The following is a 24413-nucleotide window of genomic DNA, read 5'->3' on the forward strand; positions in this document are numbered from 1 at the left end:
CACATTAAACCTGTTTCTTATTACAGCATAGCTGGTAAGGGCGTTGGAATATTCACCTCGAATATTCAGCATTGCTCACCTTTTACTAAATTGATTCTGCTATAAAGTCTTAATAGTTTGAAGGTTTACTTTCAGTTTCTAGCAGGCCAGCCCGACTTCCACAGGCAGAACTTTCATAATGTGCTGATGAAAGCTCAAGGTCTCAGTTGATAGTGTGTTCATAATACAGTTTGTAATTACATAAAAGTGTAATAAAATATTTAAGAGGACTGCTAAACACAGACGGTTTATGGTTTATTATTATTTGGTTTACTTTTTAAATTAATTTGTATTTCAAATGTGTTTCGAACTCATTCCCACAACATGCCTGATTTAGTGTGGGAGGGCTGTGGCTCAGTGGTAGAGTCGATCGTCTTGCAATCAGAAGTTTCCTTGGGCAAGACACTGAACCCCAAATTGCTCCCAAAAGCAAAGCCATCGGGTATGAATGAGCATAAATTCTGATTGGAGTTTGGCATAGCAACCTCTGCCATCAGTGTGTGAATGTGAGTGTGAATGAGTGAATGTTACATATAATGTAACAGTCTTTAGAGTGGTTGGAACACTAGAGAAGCGCTATATAAGCACAGTCCATTTACCATTTATCTCTCGTGTGTGGAATCATACTGTCTTCTAGTTTGAAACGTCACTGTTTCCTTGCATAAAAAACCCCCAAAGGTTGAGGCGAGTACAGCAGACGTACAAAAGGAGCCTTACAACTATAAAATAACTAAGCGAATAAAATACATACTTATTTAATGTACGACTTTTTTGATCAATGCAGCACAACCTACTGTCTTAACCTCCTCTTTCAGTCAACATTCAGCTATTATCAAATGTCAATGACAGTTGATGGATGACGTTAGAGTACATGAATGCCTCAAAGGAACAGCCCACGGTAAGTGCCTGTTCAATCGTGGAAAGAATTCACTTACATCGATTTTGCAACTTCCAAGTAACAGAACAAAATGTCAAGGTGTGGATTGAATGATTCACCAACATGGAAGTGTACTTCCTGGTAGCTATGGAAACAAAAGCTCAGGCCTCTTTTGATGGTTGAAATGCAATTCATGCAAAAAGGTGCTTGTCTAGGTGAAATGATATAAAACCGAGCATGAAGTTTATATTATTTATTGTAATTAAAAAGTTATTTTTAAATTAAATACAGAAGCTGTAAAGATTTTTCAGTGTTTTTCTGTACGGGCATGACAGCATTGTATCCAATAAACTTGACTCGTGCCGACTTTGAGAACTTCTTTTATTCATTAAAGTTCACGGTGGTTCTGCTCTCAAAGGATAAAGCATCATTCAGTCACATTTTAAACACCAAAAAGAATCTAACTATTAAAAAAAGTCATGACATAAACCACCAAACTGACGAGGACTGTACATTTTTACACAGAAAGTAGCAAAACAGGCCTACCTATGATAAACTGCTACATACTGTATGACTAATCAATTCAGTTGGCTTCAGTAAAGGTTACATGAGATGTGTGTTGACATATATGGACATTTATAAGGCATAAGGTGCCAAATAGGAAACATTGACTAGAGACCATTCTTCAAAAACCGTACTCTGTTGACAGGAATACAAAATGTCCTCACATGTCCATCCCAAAAGACAAGCTGTTCAGTATCAACAAGTAACAGCCAACTTGTAACAATCATGGCAGGAGTGTTACAACACTTCAACTGATTAAGATATAAATCACTTATTTTAATGGCACATCTGACTGCATATCTTAAAGTGACAACACTCCCTCTGTCCTAACGTACGTCACCAATGTTGAGTCAAACAGTATAAAAGGTACTCTTCTCACACATAAATACTCACTTCATTCATAAAAACCATGAAATAAATCATTCTTTTAAAGAGATTGTCTCCTTATGTGATCCATAGACCCTCTTGCTACAAGCCCATGTAGATTTTGTTGGTAAAGAATGGTAAACACAAGGATTGCAGTGGTTGGCCTTGGGGTCGAACAGTAAGTAAATATATCAGTTCAGCCCTGGTTAGAGCTACTATCAAACAAACAGTGTGGAGAATTTATATTCCCACACTTTTATTTCCAGTGCAGCCAATGCACACCTGATATTTACATGTGATCTGTTTCTGGCTGTCTTAATGGTAAGGAACTCACATCTGTAGGATGTCTGGCAAACACAGAGCAATCTTATTATTCTGTTTCCATCATTTAGTTAATTGGGTTGGTGAATTCAAAGATCTGAGCCAAGGAAATGTTTGGCCACTTTTTTGAAAAATGTTAGCCGAAAAAAAAACACACCAGAGGTCACAGCAATATTGCACCACACACAGTGATTAATTACTTTTTCTTCAATTTTAGTCCATGTAATAAACTTTATATTTGCCTTTTCATTAAGTTTGATTCTGATTTCTTCTTGATAGAAGTCTTACCCGCAGCTGTCTTTTGATTGTAACTTTTTTCCAGGAAATACTCAGGCGCCCCAGTCTTTAGCTGTGTCCGAAACAGCATACTAATGTACTGCCTACTACATACTCAAACAGTATGTACTGCATACTGCCTACTAACCTGACTATGAGGATGCCGTTTGCATCATACTCGGAGCCGTCTTCTCCGTATCACGTGACTTAATCGTTTACGTATGTCCGGTCTGATCTCCGGTCCATCGCCGCCATAGTAGAAGCTGAATAGCCGCAATGCATTTTGGGGCAGTTGAGTACAACCATTGAGCTCCCGTCTCATACTCAAATATCTGGGCCGATCTAGTATACATCCGGGCATTTCTCGCACACACAAAATTGCATACTATGACATGGGAACCCATGACATACTCAATTTTACGTAACAGTTAGCATGATTAGTACGATAGTAAGCTGTTTCGGACTTTTCCTAAGAGTGTGTTCAGTGGCGCCCCCTATTGTTAAAAAATGTCAACATAAAGCCAGATTTAAATTATGGCCATTTATACCTATAACCGCCAGCGGGTCAAATTTACCCATATATATAGAACGCCGCCATTTTCGCGCTATTCATTTCCCGTGTCTAGATTGACACATTGTAAGTTGCTATGGCAACGCCTTTATTTCTGCTACTGTGTGTCATCAAGTTGCTCATCAAGTCATAAACTCCAATGCAACATGGATAAGATGAAGAGATGCATGAATGTAAATCAGGCATCAGATTGACTCAATGCTTCGAGTGAAGGTGAGTCTGATGGTGGGGAGCTCTCTGGACTGTCTGCTGCCCTCTGGTTTGTTTTCTGCCAAGCACCTTGTTCACAAAGTGCTTTGCAAATAAAGTTTATTGTTAAATATTTCATTGTCATTGTAAGCTGCATAAAGACACCACATCTTACATTTCATTATACAACCTTGTGTTGCAAAATGATAAATAAATGAACCTTGTACCTTGAAAATCAATACATTCTAATAGTGGGTAAATTTGACCCGTTGGCGGTTTTAGGTATACTGTGAGCCCTGGCGGTTCTAGTGTTAAAGGGTGCTAGTCTGTTGAATAAGGTGCTAAAGTTGGGATTTTAGCATAGAGCCGCTATTCCATGCAATAAAACGGTCACATAAGTAAGTCCATCAGCACTTCTGTACCTTTGGACTAACAGCGCAAAATGTAAGCCTTTGATCATGCCCAGTCTGCAAGGGCCTGGACAAGGACTCTGTCTGTTTTACACAGTATGAAAGAGAAACTGGAAGTCTCCAGAGTCTAAGCTTTACTTGTGAATATATGAATTGTGGGTTTGGACAGATAAGAGCATCTCAGATGTTTGTTGTTAACTAGACCTTGTGAAACGCCCTCATGTTTGCATATTAAGATCTGGTTTTAGTTTGGGCAGAATTAAGATAATAAGACATTTTTTTTACATCAGGTGTAAATGCATTTTGCACCTAATGTGGATCCGACCAACAAGCAAGCAAAATTAGCAGAGGTGACCGAAATATGCAGACTTTTATGTATATGTATTTGAAGTGGTTGCAATTGCAGATTTACATAACACAGACGACTGGATCATTGGACTTGGCAGAGGTCTGCACTCTCTGTGTGCTCCTCTAGTGTTCATTATGCAACAATTCCTTACTTATTTACACTCAGTGGAAAAAGTTCAGCTCCGATGAACAATATAATGTGTCCATAGTATTAAACGATGTGTTTAGGGCTGAAAGTCGGCTGGGCATGACAGGGTTTGACTTTAACGTTCATGTCCCATTCTCTATACCTGCTATTGACAATAAATACACCTTTTACCCACCATGTGAAGGACGAGGAAGCTTCTTACTTTGGTGACATCTGCTGGAAGTATCGAAAAATACACTGCAGCAAATAATGTTGCATTCATTGATCCACAAACCAAAAACATCAGAATAATTGGAAAGATGTTATAGTCAAAGTAAAGTGTCCTGATATAGGTCAATAAGGTGACGAATGACACAGTAAAAGTGGAGGGATGAAACTTAAGAGTTTTGACTTACATACCTTCAGCTGCATCAAAATTTGGACTTGAAGATTTGTGAATGTACAGTGAATTCTGTCTACAAAGTCTGACTGGAACATGACTGATCTACTGGCTAACCAAAGCTGAAGCTTTGTGCATTTTCAAGTCTTTTCTGTGTTTTTCATTTGTTGCCTTCCTTTGCTCACAGGGTGTTAGGAGAGGAGAGCCAGCAGCATGCAGATCACAGCGCTGATGCTGAGCAGAGAAACTGCAGGCGTCAGGTTACAGCTCGAGCTCACAGCTGGGTAAACAAGGAAACATCAATTATACAGAATGCACTGTTGGCACATTTTATTCTGGTAGAAAATGAATACTTCTTGTTTCCTTTGTTTACAGCAGGCTAAATATACAGGTAATTCCAACTTGTGTCCAGAAGAGGTCACTAACATGAGCTTCTTTCATGTGTTTAACCAGATAATACTGATGATCATGGGCTTATTTAATTATTTATGAATGCTCAACAATGTCATATGCAAAGAAGTTAGCACCACTATAAAGCATCTTTACACTAACTCACTGAAAACCAGTATCTTAAAGTGTATTCATGCGGTTCTTTGTGTGGAATATGGGCCTGAGGGGTTTAATGTAAAACCGGCTACTGGGCGAGCAGTGCAGTAGATTAGAGTAACCATAAAGGCTGTTATGCTAATTTCTTTAGCATATCTGCGTCAAAGAAGTGTTAAGTTAGCAATACAGGTAGTGTGCAGTGACGCAGGTAGCAGCTTCCACATGCCTCCTTTCTGAATCATATATCCAACTATTGTAACTTATTAATCAACAAACGCTAAGCAAAGTTTAAAGGTTGCTCCTTTGTTACGGGGGGGTGTTTTAATAAAGAGATGAGTGGAGCTTATTGTAGAGAAAGTGCTGTTTACACGTGCCGAAAAGTTGGCAAAAATTGGCAAAACTTACAGCATAAACAAAAAGTAAATGTTTTTTGCAGCACCATTTAGCAGCTGTCCTAACTTACTGTGTTGCATGGCTCTGCTTTTCGTTGGGTTGGGTTCACGTCTGGTATAAATGTGAATTTTACGTTATTCTTGATTAGAAGAAATCTTTGAAGTAGATTCAGCAACATTTTTATCAATTAAAATTCAGTTTTTGTGGAAATACTGCTTGAACACACCTGAATTTGGTTGAAAAAACTTAATACGAAGTAAATAACTCACTACAAATAGCTGCAGAAAACTCTGTATGAGCAGTGACACTGTTACAAACACAAGAACAAGAGAGCTAATACTGAACTGAATCTCATTAGAAATCTCTCTTAATCAACTTTCACATCAATAATTTGTTTTCACTTGAGGGATTGCTATGAAAATATAAATTGTAGTCACTTAGATAAGTCAAGTAACTCTACTATCTACTTTTAAACTACATTAATAGTAGAAGCACTGCTGTAAACAGGAATATTGTATATTGGGAACCATGCAGAATTTTGGATAAAACAAAGATAAACCTAAAAAGTATCCTAACTCTATATTTAAATCACAGGATGATTTCGTAGACAGTAATGCATTTATCCTTACTTCGGCAGCTTTTCCCATCTCGTTGCAGCATCCCAGTCACACAGCTGCAGATGGGTCCAGACATCTTACTGGTGCAGATCTGCTCACAGCCTCCGTTATCCTCCTCACACCAATCTGATTCTAAGTAGAGGACACAGGGGAGTCATGACTATCCTGGAAATGCTTTTACAGTTAAAGTTCACAATGAACATTTTTAGGACAGCATCACTCTTGTCCTTAAATCTTTTCTTGATGACTTTATGCAACATTAACAAAATGACCTATGATAAGTAAGTTCATTATAAGCTGTTTTCCTCTGAAATGTCTTCGGATTTCTAAGGTAATACCGATCAAGTGCATTTGAAAAAAAATGGCAAGAATAAGACAGTAGAAACTCACTCAATAGTGCAAAACACAGCTCTTTAAACCTAGCATAGGCTCTTAAAGTAAGCCTTTTCTTACCTCTCCTTCTGATGGGCCCCACACTCAGTATGTGCTCTTTATGGTCGCTGTCCTCTGAGTACATTCTTCTCTTGTGTGGGCAGTTCTGGACGCACAGTACAAAAAACATGAGCACAGCGAACGTCATTTAATGAGCACTTTTCTTTCAGATGAAGACGTTTCTCACCACTTTGCAGGCGTTTGTTTCTGAGTCACACAGGGAAACGTCACAGTGGAGGTGCACCTCATCGTAATCCCCGATGAACTTGAAGACGGTGACGTGGAAGCGGCAGGTGAGTGACACGCCATTCTCTGCCATGCCAATAGTGTTGTCCTTAATGTTTGGACACCTGGAGGGAGACAGGTATTAGAGGAATGAACTGCATCATGTGAGCATACAGTGTGTATTTCAGTGTGTGTATGAGCCTACCCTCTCTCTATGATGATGTAGCGCAGACGGTCACTGCTGTAGCGTGACGGCGTGGCCCAGCACATGTTTACTATGAGGATGAGCTGGTTTTCATCTGCCCCCTCCACAAAGACGCCCACAAACAGGATGTCCCGTGTGCTAAGCACCACCTCCCCCTCCCTGTATGGATGACGGTACGAGTTGTTCTTGTAGAGCGCCATCTTGGTGATGAAGTTCCCCTCCTGTGTCGGTAAGGTGAGGTTTATCACACTGGAAGATGGAGGAAAAAGAAGTTTGAAGTTATACTCTGCCAAACCATTTAGTTTTATACAGAGTCAACACATTATTTTACATTACTTTGATGTTCTCTATCTGACCTGAGCATGGGCTTGAGGACCGTCTCCAGCGAGATCTTCAGGTCCAGTTCGTAGGCGCAGGAGAACTCCACATTGATGGTCTTGTCTCTGGTGATGACATTCCCGGTGTTGTTCACACTCTCTATCCACACTGTGTTCTTGTACATGATGTGTGTGCCGTTCGACTGACAAGTAGAAAATATAAAACAGTCAGGAAACACAGAAGCAAAGGACACCAGTTTGGTGGACTAATAACAGTTTTACATGCTGATATTATCATGAATCCATAGTTATTATGGTTGAAACTTTAGGAGCTTGTCATAAAAGGGAGTGAAAGTTTTGTGTAAAGAATCTGTTTAAACAGGGCAATCCAGCAAGAAGGCAGCAGTCACCACTCTTAAAGGGGGGTTATTATGCTACTTCAAGCTTCATATTTCACTCTGTGATATCTGTGGAATAGCTCAGCATAATTTACAGTAAAAAACTCAAAATTTTTCTCAAACTGGTGCTCTGTGCAGGCCCTCATACAGCCTCTGCCTGAAACGACTCAGTCAGCTCTGTCCCTTTAAGAAACCCCGCCCCTACAAGCCCACTTTCTTCTGATTGGCCAGCTCTCAGAAGCCTGCTGCAGAATGTAGAAAAAACTGTGTGAAACCTGGCGTTCACAGCAGCCTGCAGACTGAGCTGAGAAGCCTGGGGATTACTCCAACAGACTTTTTACCTACAGATTTGAAACTTCACCCATGTTTAGTCTGGACATCCAACAGTGTAACATTATATATACGTAATATAAAACGTGAAAAAGCACAATATCCCCTCTTTAATTCTGAACTTAATCCAAAAGGCCCTCTTTGAAGTAAGAATACACATTAATGCAAACTGACCTGTACGATGGAGCCACAGTGTCCCTTGGTGTTGTTGATGTGGAAGGAGATGAAGTCTTCTCCCTCGATGCCGGCGCAGTGCTCGTCGTTGATCCTGACGTCCTCTCGCTCGAAGCCCAGCTGAAAGAGTTTACACTTGGAGATGGAAACCTCCATCTGAGCATGTTTACAGTTCACCTCGGCCTGGATAATATCATCATCACCTGACAGACACAAGGACAGACATGTTGTACTTTACCTGATAGAATCAGACCAATATTGTTATCCTGAGGCCTGTGATGTTGGAAATACTGTTGCTTAAAGGTTCTTTTTCCCAATTATATTATTATTATATTGATCAATTTCTCTCGAGTTTTTGAAGTGCTCACCTCCAGTGCTGGTGGGTAACTCTGGACAGCCACACAGGTCACCTCCGTTCTCCAGCTCACAGGTGAAGTTTGTGCAGATCTCTCCGGCACAGGGGTCGTAGATCCATTCTGCTAAAGACAGGTCCACACACAATGTTAGCTGTCACACACAATTAAACATGCTAAGTACGCTGACAAACCACGACAAGCTATGGCTGAGGATTTGCTTTATACTGACATATTATTTAATCAGTACGTTTCCTCAATTGTATCTTAAAACAATGTCCCTGACTCCAAAGAGACATTGATGCCTCGCGGTGCCCTTACAGCAGTTCTCCTGAGTGATCCACTTGGTGGTGAGGGTTCCCAGCGAGCGGCAGGCCTCCGCGTAGGCTGCCAGTGATCCACAGACCTGAGCCTTATGGTGATTATAGCAGCCGTCCAGGTAGCAGGACTGGTAGAAAGGCCTGGGATCCAGCAGGCCGTGGCAGGGCTGGAAGAAACCCTTCAGCTGAGTGAGCTTCTGACAGGCGTCTTCACCTTGTAGGGCCACCACCGCTGTGTTGTCACATGACTGAGCCAGAGCCACGTACTGGGTTTCATCACAACTACAGGAGACAGACCAACATACCGCTGTCAGTGTTATTGTTTTATTATCAATTATGATTCTTATGGTGGGTGCCATTACTTTAGCTATTCCAAAACACTTCCAGTCTTTTCTTTATTCTTTCTACCCACTATGTTTATGGCTATGCACCAAATATACCAAGGCAAATTTCTTTTATGTGAAAACTTACTTGTCGATAAACTTGATTCTGACATACTACTATGCACCTCAAATAAGCATGGACTCAGCTGATAACTAGACACCTACAAGCAGAGACTTGAAGAAATTATTATCCAGCAGATGGGCCTCGGTGGGCCTGCCCCGCCCAATCTGAGCAAGCCATTTCAGCGAAGGGTGAATTTATGTTAATAAAATATGCACAAAAGATCACTAAGTTTGGGGCAGACACAGGCCATCAAAAACAGTTATATCAAATCCTCAATGTCACTGTATCTAAGGTGAGACAATCCCATGTGAGAAGTAAAGTCCTGCTAGTAGACACCGCAACATTTCTGCCAATTTGACAAACATAAGTCCATAATTCTCTCTGCCTTTAGCTCTATTTTGGTCTCCACCAACTACTAAAGGATATCTAGTTCTTAAGCTGCTAGATGTTCCAGTTTCTTCACTAGCCTGTAGCTTTCACTTTATCTTGGTATTTTGAACTTGGCAGTAAATGTACAGAGGGCTGCTTGCTGTTGCTGGAATTAGGGATTGATGAGAGTGGAGTGGAGAGCATAAGCTAATTGTCAAGAGAACGCACTCTCAGAATGTTATGGTTTGTTTGAAAAGCCGCATATTGGTCTGACTTTCCATGACTCCACTAAAAACCTGACTGCACAGGTCAAACTCGAACAACTCCATTCAACCAACACCAACTGTTGGCGCACACTGACAAGACAGCTGGTGTTGGTTGGAGTTGGTTGGCGTTAGTCTGGGCAGTGTGCAGCCACCATAAGAAGACTAAAAGAACTGCAGAGCTGGGTGATGACTTTCTGTCTGTTCTATTCTATGAAAGATCCCTTTTACACAACACTACATGTTGTCATTGTTAATATAAAAATATTCATTGGTGGAGCAGTAATGTAACATTTCTTGGATGATCTCCAAAAGGGTTCATAAGAATTGTACAGCTATATATATGCATGTGCAATAAATATTGTACAATAGTTTCCACCACGTCTGTAAGCCTCACCCACCTGTTCTGCATACCGTTGGTCTTCCAGCTCTGGGCCAGCTCCAGGGCGCTGACAGCTGGTTTACCCCTGGAGGTGATGTAGTCGTCACTGGGGTCTCCGTTGTAATTCCCACAGAGGCCGCACACCTTGTTCTGGAGACGCTGACCCATTGTGATGCTCAGGGTGTTGAAGTGGTTGTATCTGACCTGGATGTCCTGGGCCGTGTCGATGACAATGAAACCTTCTGATGTGGACAGACGTGTCATCAGCCCAGTTACAAACGGTACTGATACTGGTGTGCCATTGACCTGTGAAGACAAGGGAGAAAGAGATCTATGAGATACATCATACAACACCTCATTTCCATACACATGACTACATGTCCATATGCTTTAGTAAGATTTACCACTCTACATGTTGTCTCTCCTCTGGAGATATTTAGATGTGCCACTTTATTGTCAATATATAACCTTTAGACTGCTTAAGGTGTATGATACCAAGTGTTATCAAGTGGGTGACATCACAAAACACAACAAAATAGTTTGGAGAACCTCAGAAAAGTAGAAATTGTATTTATGCCATTTTAGGTCATTCTCAGAACTGATTGGCTGGGTGGTAAGCATTATATTTATCCGTTAAAACGTGATAGACCTACTTTAAATTCGGGAGGGGTAGTGCTGCTGTTAAAAAGTGCTTTCAACACCAGTGACAGAAATATAGCATATGAAAATCCATTGTATTTAAAGTGTAACTGCACCCACAGGTCTGACCATAACTCCACCCACTGCACAATTTTGAAAAATGCTCAAAGTGGGCAAGGGGCTGAGTGGGGGGTGGGTGTGTCCGGCAGCTCAGTGACGTCCCCTCCCCTGGCCAGAGGAAAATGGAGAGCGACACAGAGTCACAGGGCACATATGCCACAGAGGGCTCTTGTGAGGTGGAGGACTTCTCCCCTCAAGAGTCCCCTGAAGAGCACAGTGGTGGAGGACTGTGGTGGTCCTGAGCCCTATTAGTTAGCCTTGGGCTCCAGCCCCACTAATGCCTGAAGCTGGCTCTTTCAGAGCCGAGGCAACGCAAGTGCACATTCAGTGACCGCACATGGATTGACAGGTGTAACCATTCCTTTATTTATTTTTTATTTCAAAATTGAGCCATTTTCAACCCATAAAAAACATTTTTTAGAGATTTGGTAAGAATCGTCAACATTAACACCAGCGTTGATGTGTTTCATCACAGTAGAGCAATATAATGTAGATTACAGCTCAAAAAACATAACTTTTTTTTACAGCTGGGAACTCGCTTAACAGAGGTAATGCATCTGCACTGCTGCAGACTTCTGAAACATGTTATTTTGTTATTAACACGTTATTATGTATACTCACTAAGCAGGCACTTACATAGCACTTTTCTCGTCTTTCAACCACTCAAAGCTGCTTTCACACTACATGTCACATTCACCCTTTCACTCACTCATTCATACACTGATGGCAAAGGCCTAAGTGCCAATCTCCAGTCAGTATCTATACCCATTCATACCCGATGGCTATGGCACCAGGAGCAATTTGGAGTTCAGTGTTTTGCCATGTGACTGTAGCAGTCAGGGATCGAACTGCCAACCTTCCGACTGAGAGACGACCGACTCTACCACTGAGCCACAGCCACCCATAATAATTTGATTTGATGTATATAAATGAATGCATCAGGGTTTTTATGACATGCAGTACTGTTTAAACAAGTTAACTTGAGCAACTTAGACATGTGCTTAATCTTTGAAAGTGAGGAGAAACAAACATGACATCTAAGTATGGGTTTACATAAGCTTTTGCAAACATTGTACAAAGGTGAAAGGTGGTGTTTAACAATTCAGAGACATTTACATAGGCAAAATTTTTAAGTAGAGAAGAAGTGTTGGGTCTTAGACATATTAGTCCAATCACCTGAGGGCGACAATGCAGATTTGTGTGTCATCTACATAAAACGATTTATTTTGAGCAAAGCTTTTCAACTGAGAGGTAGCATTTAAAAGAAAGACAGGAGACAGCCCAAAGCAGAGATTATAACAATCTGAGATGGTGCTCTAATTACTCTGTTCTGGTGGAAATGACCTTGGCCACTTGAATACATAAAAACTGATATATTACTGTCAATGACCCACTCAGATCAAGCAGGATAAAGACTCATTGAGAGCGAAAGCTAAAGGCAATCAGCCAATCATTAACTACCTCTGTGAGTTCACTCTGAATGGAATAAAAAGGCCTAAAGTCTGAACTGGAGGAGCTCTACTAGGCTATTAGAGGTAATTGGTCATTTGGACTGCAAGAACTCATCCAAGTATTCTGGGGTTTCAAGGGAATTTTAAACTGGATCTGTTTGTAGAGTTTCTCTGAGAGGTTTGATAAAAGAATCATTGACCAAAGACAGAACACAGCCAGAGGGAAGTAAGTTGATAACATAGATAAAGAAATCAAGATAAGCATTCAAGACAAGAAAAATAAATCTTTCAAAGGAAATGTTAAATTCATTCAGGCAATAAAATATGCCCTTACTTGTTTCTATACACATTAGGGATTTAAAGTTACAGCCTTTATTAGAGAACCTTAAGAACTGTTTTGGGCTTTCAAAAAAACATCTTTGTAATGTTTATTTGCTTCACGTTTCCAATATGTTGCCTGTTTACACATCCAGCAGACACAGAGCATCATTAGCAATTATACTAGGCCGACTGAGGTAACACAATAGCGATTGAATATATGACCCCCTCGAACCCACAGGATCCGTCTCCGGCGCGTTCCGTCTGCGCTGTGACCTCCGGAGTCGATTGTGCCCATTCAAGTGAATGATCGTGATTCCACAGCACGCGCTGCCGTCCGTCTCCGGCGCAAAAGCAGCATACAGCATCCGGTCATTTAAAAATCTAATCCATCTTCTAATCCATGTTAGAAGCACAAAAATCACAGAATGATATCCAAATGAGCAGATAATCAACCTCGGATGTGCAAACTGAACTGTAGTTTGTGTGTTACTCTGCTAACATTGATGTTATTGCTCCGCTGCACTGCGGACCAGACACGCTTACTGTGGGCGCGGGCTCGTGCCGTTGACGGATCAGAAACGCGGCGCAGACGGAACGCGGCGCAGACAGATCCTGTGGGATCGAGGGGTGAAGAAAGCCTTTGCTTTTGCAGTATTATGGACTGGGTATTTAGATGTACCATTTTATTGTCAATACATAACCTTTAGACTGCTTAAGGTTTAGGATACCAAGTGTTATCAAGTGGGTGACATCACAAAACACAACAAAATAGTTTTGAGAACCTCAGAAAAGCAGAATCTTATTTATAACATTTTAGGTAATTCTCAGAACTGATTGGCTGGGTTTATAAGCATTATATTTATCCGTTGCTGAAGGCAAACAGTCTAAAAAGGAAAGCGACCATCAGCGAGGAAAATCAAGAGTTATAACCGGAGCCAACCGTGGACGTCACACATGAAGCACTGTCTGGATATCTGGGAAGTGTGCTCCTGCAATTACTGTTTATTGCCAAAGGTGCCGCTAAAGAGAACGAAACTGAGATCTTCAAGATTATAACTTTAAACTTGATATTCACTGTCTTAGCTTTGTTTTTGTCTGTAGGTCTTTATCTGATAAAGGTTTATCTGCCGTTTGGTGCTAGGCAGGTATTGGGTTTATCAGAACTTTCTACTGAAGACAGCGACCTGCTCTAGTTGATGAGGCCAGTGAAGGTAAACCAATAAATTAAGTTGTAGGCTGAAATGAAAACATTAAACTGCAAGATGCTAAAAGGCTCTGTAGTGATGATGGGCAATGCAAAGTGGAGCTATAATTCTTTGTGGATTTGTGGTCAGGTAAGCTGAAGAAGAACAAACTATATTTTCACACAAGCTGAGAATGAGTGAAACTGTTAAGATTACTTGAGGTGTGAGTAAAAAACAACATTTGGCTGATATAGACTGATATACCAACAATAATTCAACTCCTCTCACCTTGACAGTGCTGCCAGAGATGAGTATATTCTCCTCATTGATGTAAAGGTAGACGTGAGAGATAGTGGTGAGGTTTGGTGTGCTCCATTTATCAAAGTTAGCAATGAGCTGGAAGGAAAGGTCAGGCAGCTTGTGACAGTTTGTGGACAAGACGAAGGAGCAGGAGGCTGGGAGCCGGAGCGATGCCCCGTCAAAGGTCCTGAAAACCCCTCCGCCAGATGCCACACAGTGCTGGGATCGCCGTGCAAAGCAGCCCCGTACTCCATACCGTAGGGTGCACTCTTCCTCCGCCTTACAGCGACGAGGGTCGCACTGGATCAAGTTTCTTCCGATGCACTGGCAGCGTTTGGTACAGTCACCGTTCCAAAACAGCTGTTTAGGCTGAAATAAAGAGAGGTTTACGTTAAAATACAGGCTGAAACGGTAAGTTGATAAATGTATCAGTTAATTGACACAAATGTATTTTAAATATTTTGATAATTGATTTATAATATAGTGATTTTTAAAGCAAAAATAATGCATGAAAATGTGCCAGTTTTAAACTTAAAGGATATGCTGCATATCTTTTAGAGCATTGGATGGGTAAACCAAACAATTAAATGACATTATCTTTGGCTTTAAGAGAATTTTTATATTTTACAACATTCTTTAATGAATAACTGTAAACTTTTCTTTACCGGACTGATGTTAAATGGCACGATATGCCAGGTTCAGATTTAAATATATTTCTGGTCACGATAATATCATCCAAAATTGTTTCAAATATTCAATATTCATATATATATGAGTTTTAATTAAAAAAATCTTTTGCTGAATATGTCACTGAGTTTATTCCATATAGTGTTGGATGTGAGACTGACCTCATAGTACTTGCCATCAGTGTAGCAGCCACAGTTTTGTGGCAGGATGCAGTTCTTGCCGTTGAGCACGTAGCCCTGGTCACACTGGCAGCCCTCCACACAGTCCTGACTGCAGTCCCTCTGTCCGCGGGCGGGGGCGCACTGGGGCGGGCAGACGGATACACAACTGGAGTAATGGCTGTTAGGAGGACAGCTCTGGACTGGGAGAGGGCAGGTTGGCAAAGATATTAGATTATTAATGATTGTACAGGCTATATTGTTCACTGTTTTCAGTATAAATAGCTGATTGTTTTTCAGGGGTATGTGTTTGAAGACAAGAGTTGAGTGGAGTTTGGCCACACAGAGTGTACATGGCTGTCCAGCCAAAACCGATATCAAATCAATTATATACTTTTGTTAAATATATGGGTCGTTAGCCTAGCTTAGCATAACAACTTAAAGTAGTGGAAGCAGACTACCCAACTAACATCTCTTTGACACGTTTTATGTTATTTGTTAAATCCATGTGATTAAACTATTTCTTGACAAACAGAAGCTGATATTGTTTCTGGATGCCATGTTGTTGACCATTTTTAAAGTAATTATTCAACACTGAGCACCACAGATGAAATTTCAGTTAAATTAATGTATTGGGGCTGGAGGCATAATCAAACCTTCTCCACAAAACACTTAATTTAAGAAAATGTGGTTTTCAAAACAAGAAGAGACTCTTGTTACGATGTCAGGTAAACCCAGACTTGCACTCACCACACGGTGTGTCACTCCTCCAGCCGGTAACAGGCACTCCCTGGGTCTGACAGGTGCTGGCATATATCTGCAGCCAGTTGCAGATTGTATCCTGAGCTCCCTGGTCCAAACAGGTGTCCTGCAGGCAGCTTTGATAAAAGAATGCTGGCGCCACCTTGCTGTGACAACGTGCAAACACTCCGGCTCGATCCACAATCAGCCCACACAGCCTCACTGCCTCCGGCTCCACAAACACATACAGTCCATCTCCGATGTGGAAACGTATGCTTGTGTTAACTTCGTTGTCCCCATTGTCAGTGTCAGTGTCCATGCTGGCATCAGCCACCATAAGAGGGCCATCATTTAGGTCGCTTTTGTCACCCAGGCCACAGCGTGGGCAGGAGTCTCCACAGCCCACCTGACAGAACGTGTCCCTCTCTGCCCAGGCCATGCCCCAGTCAGTCGTTGTAAGGGTGGGTGGGGATAAGGACATGCCCTGGCAGATACCACAGCAAGTGTTGTAGAGGTCACGGGGCAAAGTCAACAGGAGCAGAGTGTTCCAGTCGAAGGCCACCTTGAGACCGAAATCTGTCTCCAGAATGAGCTGCATGCCCAGCGTAAAGATGTTGATCTTCCCTGGGCCCAGCTTCAGAGGAAGGTATAAACGCTCCTTATTTACCTGTGTGAAGAAAGATTCATTAAATATGGTTTTAGCTTGAACAGGTTTACTGTTACTCGAGAATCCCCATCAGCTGACGCTCGCATTCCTACAGAGGCATTTTTAGCACCAAGTCACAGTTTCTAATCAAACTGACCTGCATGTTTTCAAAGTATGTGGGGAAACCCAGATGATGAATGGGTTACATTAAGACTCACTGAAAGAGCTTCTATGGATTTTTCACATAATCTAATTGTATACGAGAGAAAGAGACAGAAACAGAGGGAACGAGAGACTCTGTGCGTGCGTTGGGTTATGTGTCACTTCTGTTTCTCCTCAGATCTTTTAGTCGGTTTGTGAACCCGGTCCAAATGTCGCTCAGGGTCAGGGTTTTGTCTGAGCCAAATCCAGCTTGATAAAAGATGCCCATTGAAATTAGATCCACCTTAAGCCAATCAAAGAGGAATTCGCCCTCTGCCTGGTTATTCTATCGGCTTGATTAGAAATAACATGTCCTGACAAAAACAACAACCATGACCTTCATGGGTCATGCATAAAAGATGCATAAAAGTGGTGTTGAGATATAAATATTCCTGTTATGAGCCTTGTAACGCGTTCCGAATATGAACAAAATATATTAACATGGCTCTTGCTTAATTCACCATATTTCAACATTTGCCAATTTACTCTCATGTCTCATTTTGGGTCAGAGGCTGAAATGCTGTTATAATGTCTAACTGCTGTGTTCCAGGCAGCATATCGTATACATGTTGAGAATTGGAATTGTATCTATGCACTGCTTTTCTGTTGTGCGGCGGCTGAAATGACAATGGATAGTGAAAATTCAGAGTGACATGACGCCATATTCAAGATACAACACTACTATTGTTAGCCCATTAGCTACTGTCAAACAACAGCAAACGTTGCTAGCTAACATAACAATTTGATAGTGTTAAATCTTACAATAGAAAAGGCATAAAGGCCTGTGTCCACTTTTCTGTACAGCATTTTCAGCACTCTCGCCCTCAGATGTTTTTTGTTGCTGCTCTCACAGCGCTCTCAGTTGAGAATAGTTTAACTTCTGGAACACCGCCACACTCCTCAAAGTCACGTCTCCCTCACCGACCAATCAAAATCAAGAAGGGGCAGGACTTCAGATATCAACTTTGTCAACAACAATGGTGGAGGGAGAAGTGGATCGTTTCGTTTTTTCGACAGTACAATTTCCAGGTGTAGAGCTGCTGCTAATGCCGGGACACGATTCCTTTCCATTGTTTTTAAGTTCTGTTTGTAAAATCTCCGTGAATGAAAGCAAATATTAAGCATACAGAGCAACTTAAAACCGACTGAACGATCGTTACTGAGGGAAGCGGAAGTGACGCCAGACAACTTTCACAACCTAGCAGTAAGCGCCAGTGTGAAGCACTCTGAAATTCAGGTCTTGGGCGCTCCCAGCGCAAAATCCTATCTTACAGTCATGTCAGTGAGCTTACAGTAATTTTACCTAGGAATCAGGTGAATGTTTACGTTTGCAGTAGAGTTATCAATATGTTTTTTTTTACCTTGAAACATGGCCTGAAATTGACTTCATTACCACTCCCTCGCTAACATTTCCCTAGTCTAGGATTTTAATGCACTGTTGCTGTATAAATATGTCGCACTATGAAATGGTAATTTAAGCTAGGTAGTGGTTTAATTCTGGCTGAAGGGTTATCAAATAAGTTGTTTACTTGAAATACGGCCTGATGTCCCTTCAGATTTTCATTATCAATTGTCTGTTCAGTTAGTCATCAATTGGAAAAATAACCAAATAATGTTAGATTCCTTGTCTTTTATACCATTTGTAAACCTGGAACGAAGCTATAAGTCATTAAAACAGCATTTCAACTTCCAGCCTTGTGGGTTACGTCAGTGGAAAAGGGCAGTGGTGTGAATGAAGAATATATTGTCATGCACTCACCGTGACAGTGTTTTTGTAGCTTCGAGACACTTCAATCTCATAGTCGTAGACCTCAAGTACAAAACCCCTCACCCAAATTGCCTGGCCTGTGTCCCTTTCTTCATTACGAGCAGCCAATTTAAATTGAGGAAAAGTTCCAATGACGGTTGCGGGATCCCTGCTCTCTCTCCCACAGTTAGAGGTGGCCATCCTAAGAGTACAAGAGCTCTGCAGCTCAAATGGTACGCCAGCAAACGGTAGAAAGTGCCCATAACCTGCTGCCACACACAGGGCCTCAGTGCGTGGCTGGCAGAAATACAGGCCGTCGTTTTCCTGACAATACTCCTCAGGGTGACATGGTGCGAGCTGACAGTATACACTGTTGTCAGAACCATTGCAGTAGCAGCGCTCCTGGCACTCCCAGTCAGTCCAGAAAGTCTGATTAGTGGCCAGCTGGCGCCCGTGGCTCATACAGCCACAATCACTGCGTGCCACACAAAGGCCATCCCGAAGTGCAAATCCATCCTCACACTGACAGCCCTCCTGGCATGACAGAGGACATGGTTCTTCAGGTTCATCCAAGTTGGCACAGGTCAGAGGGCAAGCGCTGGTGCACTCATCAAAATGACTGTTCTCTGGACAGGGAAGAGCTGAAACACAAGAATGAAGTAAGACATAGTAAGAGAGAAAAAAACAAACAATGGCCAAACTTTTATGACAAGAATAATCCAGAAAAAAATGTATGTAATGGTAGCTTGTAAGGGTTTTATGATGCCCCTTGGCGGTGTTCCACCAAAATTCGAAACTGGGATCTGAAAAACTGTTTTGAATCCTAGCTAAGAGCCAGAGCCACCTTTCAAGCCTACATTGTATGAGTGATAAAAACAAGTTTCTTGTAATGTGTACCTTTAAAGAAGAGGTTAATTTTGTAAAACACTATAGAGCAGTGGTGAAGGAAGAAGGCCTGTAGACCATTTTCTGCAGCCATTGTAACTACATTGCATTGAATAATTTAAGGAACAGATCATTCATGATTGTATTAGATCCATCTGCACACTTCCTTCCATGCAAAACAACATTTAACATTTAATTTGGGGTAAACATTTTTGGCTTTAAAAAGGGGCATGAGAAAAGGTGATAGAACCAGTGCTGTCGAGGAAATTAAATATGCGACAGGACATAGGGGGATATATGCCTCCCTAATCAAAAGAACTCTTTCTTGTAACTATATTTTAGTTATTTAACAAATTGAAAATTTGATTTGATGTGGTGTATTTGTTTTTCGCTGGTTCAGCTAATCTAGCTGGTTATGTCTGTTCTGGATACAGATAGATATTCTTCAGTCATTGTTCTTTTAAAGTAAAGTTACAGTATATCTACTCACGGCAGTTGGTGACACTCCTCCAGGAAGCGAGGCCTACTTGAGCATCCTGGCAGGCGGTAGCATAAGCCTGCAGCGAAGAACACAGGGCTGAACGATTCCCTTCCTTTACACACATGTTGTACAAGCAGTTCCTGAAGAATGGCGAGGGGTTGACCACTGCATGACATGCCAGAAACGAACTATTCCCTGGATCATTGATGTTGCCACACATCCAAGGACTCTGATAGAGACGCAAGTCTGTGCACATTCGATACAGGTCATCACAGTCACCATTACAGGTGAGGTCATCAGCAATGGCCCTCCAGCCCTCTGTGAACTGCTCTGTAGACTCTGCCAGGCGTCCATTTGGAAGGCGAAGATCATCCGTGGAATTGCTATTGAAGACGCCACATAGACCACAAGTCACATTGTAGAAAATGGTGGAGAGGGAGATGTTGATGAACCCCTGGCGTGTGTAGTGGACACGAAGCAACCCCCGGGACTCCACCACTGTAGCATTGCCTGGAGCTCTATAGATCATCATTGTCTCCATAGGATGGACATACGGGAGCGCCACTAGTTCACCATTTACCTGGAACACAAAAGTTGTCATAGCCACAGGTATTAAACAGCTAAGAGTGGAAAACAAAAAGGGTTTTGTTCTATAAAGAAGATACTGACCTTGACTGTATCAAAATCTAACCCTCCCATCTGAGCTTCCATATTAGCAACTGTAACTACCACAGGTCTTTTCCAAGAGGGGCCTTTGTTCACCAATCGCCTGCCTATCTTCACCTCCACCATTGAACCATTAGCTGGCACTGCAGCACACAGCTTCAGCAGATAGTAGGAGCTATCATCTGGGAACAGCAGGAAGGTGCCATCAAAGGAGGATGTCACTGAGTTTTGGGTGATTGAGCACACTCCCTCCCTTCGAGGGTAGCAACCCAGCAAGCCCACCTCCGCTGCACACACCTCACCATCCTTACAGGACTCGTTGAAACAGGAGACTTCCCCAGCAGGCCCACATGTGCAGCGGAGGGTACATTCACCTTCTTCACCGCTGGGGCCTGCCCAGAAAGTGTTATTAAGGGGGTAATAGAGGCCATTATGCTCACAACCGCAATCTTCACGCTGTACACAGCGGCTGCCGCTAAGAACATAGCCTTGGTCACACTGGCAGCCCTCAGTGCAAGGGTGAGCACAATACAAGGGAGCTGTGAGGTCTGAGCAGGATGCTGGGCAGGCACTTGTACACACTTGGTAATTGCTGAACTCTGGACATGACAAAGCTGACAGACAGTAAGAGAGAAAAAAGGATGTCAATAACACAATTAATTTAAGTAAGATGTAGCATCTGTGTAAACAAAACCAAGCTGAATCTTACCACAGAATGTGCGAGATCTCCAAGGTCTTATTGTGACACCGATGGCCTGACATGCCAGAGCATAGGCCTGAATGGCCTGGCAGAGAGTGGTAATATTATCCCTGTTGTTGCACATGTCATATACACAGCTATACACAAAGGCTGTAGGGTCCACTACGGCTCTGCAGTCCCTAAAAGGACCATCAGTTTTGTTGATGAGCCCACAGTAGTCTGAGCGAAAGTAGAAGGCTTCCGTAAGAGGATCACACATACTGCAGTTCTGAGCGCAACCATCGGTACACCTCCAATCTGTATCCTCTGCTCGCCAGCTGCCCCCTAATTCCACAACGCTTTCTGCGAGAGAGCCATCAGGAAGCACAGGATCATCAGCTGGGTCATCGTTATAGTTACCACAAAGACCACAAGTGTTGTTGAAGTAAGAACTGGGTAGAGAGATCGATGCATAGTGTTGGCCATCATAGGTTACCAAGAGTCCAAAGTCTGTTTCTAAAGCAACAGCCAGCCCAGACTGGTATACCCTAATCGCACCAAGCTGGAGTTGGACCGGTAAAGTCTTCATCAAGCCATCCACCTAAAAGAAGAACAGAAGAAAAATCAGAAAACAAACAATGTATGATGATGATGGTAGAAAACGTACTCTACGTTAACACTTGTACACACTTTTGTACACTTCTGGATCATCAGCTTGTACTTCAGGTAGAAGCATAAGTGATCTGTTTAATGTCCAAATCACTCTTTCAATGTTTGGAAGAGATGTTTAAAAGGAGAGAGTAAATAAATGAAATGGTAAATGGACTTTACTTATAGAGTATCTTTCTAGGCTTCCAACCACTCAATGAGCTCTACACTACAGGCTACAATCCCCTGATCAAACACACTTTCATAGACTGATGTATGGCAGAGGTTGCCATACAATGTGCTAAGCCCATCAGGATGCAATCTCATTCAAAAAAACAAAAGCACATTGGATATGCCAATGGCTGTGCTATTAAGAGAAATTTGGGGCTCAGTATCTTGCCCAAAGACGCTTCAATTTGTGGACTGGAGGGAATGAAGCATACTTCTGAGGCCTGTGTTTACATAGGTTCTGAGATTGGATTAAAATTGGTAATTCCTGAGATAAGGGGGTCCACAGATTCTCACCTGGACTCTTCCCAAACTGCCTTTGGGTAATGTGACTCGATGACCATACACATCCACCGTGACATCTCTAAGCCAAGAAACAGAGGTGACCCCACGGTTTTCGTTTTTAGCTTCCACACTGAAGAAGGGCAGCCCCGTCACCTCCCAGCAGGGCCGAGCCAGCAGGTAGGAGCAGGTTCCCTGGAAGTGATAGAGGAACCCATCGAAGGTGTGGTAATGAGGGTCTCCAAATACCACACAAGTGCTGGTGCGAGTCGGCTGGCAGTAAAATGCCCCATCCTGCTGCTCACAGATCTCCAGCTGCCCGCAAGGAGCCTCTTGGCACTGAACTTCGTTATTGAGGTCAAGGCAGCGGCATCTCTGTGAACACTGATCAGACAGCCAGAAGATTTCCCCTCGCCTGTAAAAACGCCCTAGATGGGGTGTAGGAAAGATACTTAAAAGTACACCCCTACAAGTCCTACTGATGAAATTCACTCAAAAATATTATTGACTTCTTTCAGTCCTTGCTGAATTGTAGAAGATGGTTATAAGTGTTTGACATTTGAACTTGCCATTGTAGCTGCAGCCATTTGCGGGATCTATCAGTTCAGTGTCTACCCGGAAGAGCCAGCGTCCTGGGGTATTTACATTGGTTGTCTGTTCAATGTTCACAACATCATTTGACCGTGATCCTGGCAGGTTGAAGAAGTGACCAATGTCTCCTCCATTAAAACCTGACTGAAAGGGGAAAGGTGTGAGCTGAAATGTTCTCATATAATCTCTATGGTAAAAAATGATATTTGAATTACTTGGAAATGATCAAACATTGTGAGTATACCTGAGCTGTAGTACCACCCAGTCCTGTCAAAGGATCTCCACCACTGGCTGTTCCTGTGCTCCATGTAATTTCTCCATAGTTGAACATAGTGAAGGATGCCACACCATCTGAGATTAGTACAGTTTGGAATGTATTCACCTTTCAATCAAACAAGAGAATTAAATTTGTTTTACAAAGAGAAAAACAGACATAAACATAAAACATAAAAGTAAATTGCACCGAAAAAAGAATACCAAAATAGAGAAGAATCTTTTCAACATTCAACAAATGTCCCACATATTTCAAAAGGCCAGCTTGTCTCTCTAATTATTTAATATCCAGATGCCTAATGCCATCTAGTTAATAGCCAGGTAAGCAGTTTTCTCTACTTACACTTTGTCCTAAAAATGTCGGAAATGTCTTGGTTTTGACAGAGGTAAATTAGCTTCAACCTCCTCGTCTTACAATGGGTTAGACAATCAACAAGTTTACTGTTGAGTCTTTCTGAAAAGACTTGGTACCATTGCTGACTTGCAGTCACTTTTCTGGTAAAATTTTATGCAGGGCTTGGACTTTACCGGGGTTGTCTGGCTTCCTCCGTAGAAAGTGACTTGGTGCCATGTTGAAATAAAGACCCAGGTGGCTGTGAAGGAAGGCATGTTTTTGAAGTACTTCCGCACATCTTGCGTCGCCCTTTCCAGTATTTCTGGTTCGATGGACTCTCGGTAATACACATCTCCTCGAATGCCGTTGTGAACATCTGCCCATAGTGGAGCAATGAATGATCTGCTATCACTCAGGGGGAAAGCCTCTGGAGTGAACTGGCTAACTTGCACATTGAAAGAGATCACACCATTGTTGTTGACCTGCGAATGGACCCAACAGTTGTGCTTAGAAATTGTTTTAGGACTGACCTTATTGTGCAATAATTAGAGTTTAAGAGTTTTGATCTAGACTTACATATATGGAACGGTAGGGGACATTGAAGAAAATGAAGGAAATTAGCAAAGTTATTTCAGGAGAACTCCCATCATCCATCTTTGGTGTCTCTAGATCTCTCGTGCCAGGTCCATACGGATACAGGATATCCTGAGTGCTAGCTAAAAGGAGAATAATGCATTACAGCTTGAAAAAATTGACAAAAGATGAAAGAATTGGAAGGATGTGGAGAATTAATTTATTATGTGCCATCAATATCTTTGTACCCCTTACCTTGTATCTGTACAATGATGCTGAGGAGGTGGAGCAGAATGACTGGACATCCTGGCCTGACCAT

General features: G+C 42.1%; 1 protein-coding gene across 1 annotated transcript; it reads right to left on the reverse strand.

The window, feature by feature from the left end:
* Positions 1-4679: 4679 nt before the first annotated feature.
* Positions 4680-24413, reverse strand: tecta (tectorin alpha). Its single transcript, XM_069672861.1, has 23 exons — positions 24350-24413; positions 24098-24237; positions 23716-24003; positions 23159-23296; positions 22893-23058; positions 22339-22751; positions 21196-21766; positions 20490-21100; positions 19830-20400; positions 18467-19095; positions 15870-16527; positions 15123-15322; positions 14263-14643; positions 10279-10565; positions 8800-9080; positions 8494-8604; positions 8126-8328; positions 7263-7426; positions 6907-7155; positions 6664-6826; positions 6498-6582; positions 6057-6176; positions 4680-4768 (listed from the first exon to the last, which is right to left on the reverse strand). Exons 1-23 carry the CDS (start codon positions 24411-24413, stop codon positions 4680-4682), a joined length of 6582 nt encoding a protein of 2193 aa, XP_069528962.1.

Source organism: Semicossyphus pulcher, unplaced genomic scaffold (genome assembly GCF_022749685.1).
Source record: "Semicossyphus pulcher isolate SPU_LCO1_2020_fin unplaced genomic scaffold, fSemPul1.0.p SCAF_10, whole genome shotgun sequence".
NCBI lineage: Eukaryota > Metazoa > Chordata > Actinopteri > Labriformes > Labridae > Semicossyphus > Semicossyphus pulcher.

Excerpts from the sequence above, each read along its gene's own strand:
- tecta (XM_069672861.1), bottom strand. The coding sequence starts at position 24,413 with ATGGTCAGGCCAGGATGTCCAGTCATTCTGCTCCACCTCCTCAGCATC. Across the intron at positions 10,566-14,262 it reads TCTCTGGCAGCACTGTCAAG|GTCAATGGCACACCAGTATC; the intron begins GTGAGAGGAGTT and ends TTGTCTTCACAG. Across the intron at positions 7,156-7,262 it reads GTCCTCAAGCCCATGCTCAG|TGTGATAAACCTCACCTTAC; the intron begins GTCAGATAGAGA and ends TCCATCTTCCAG.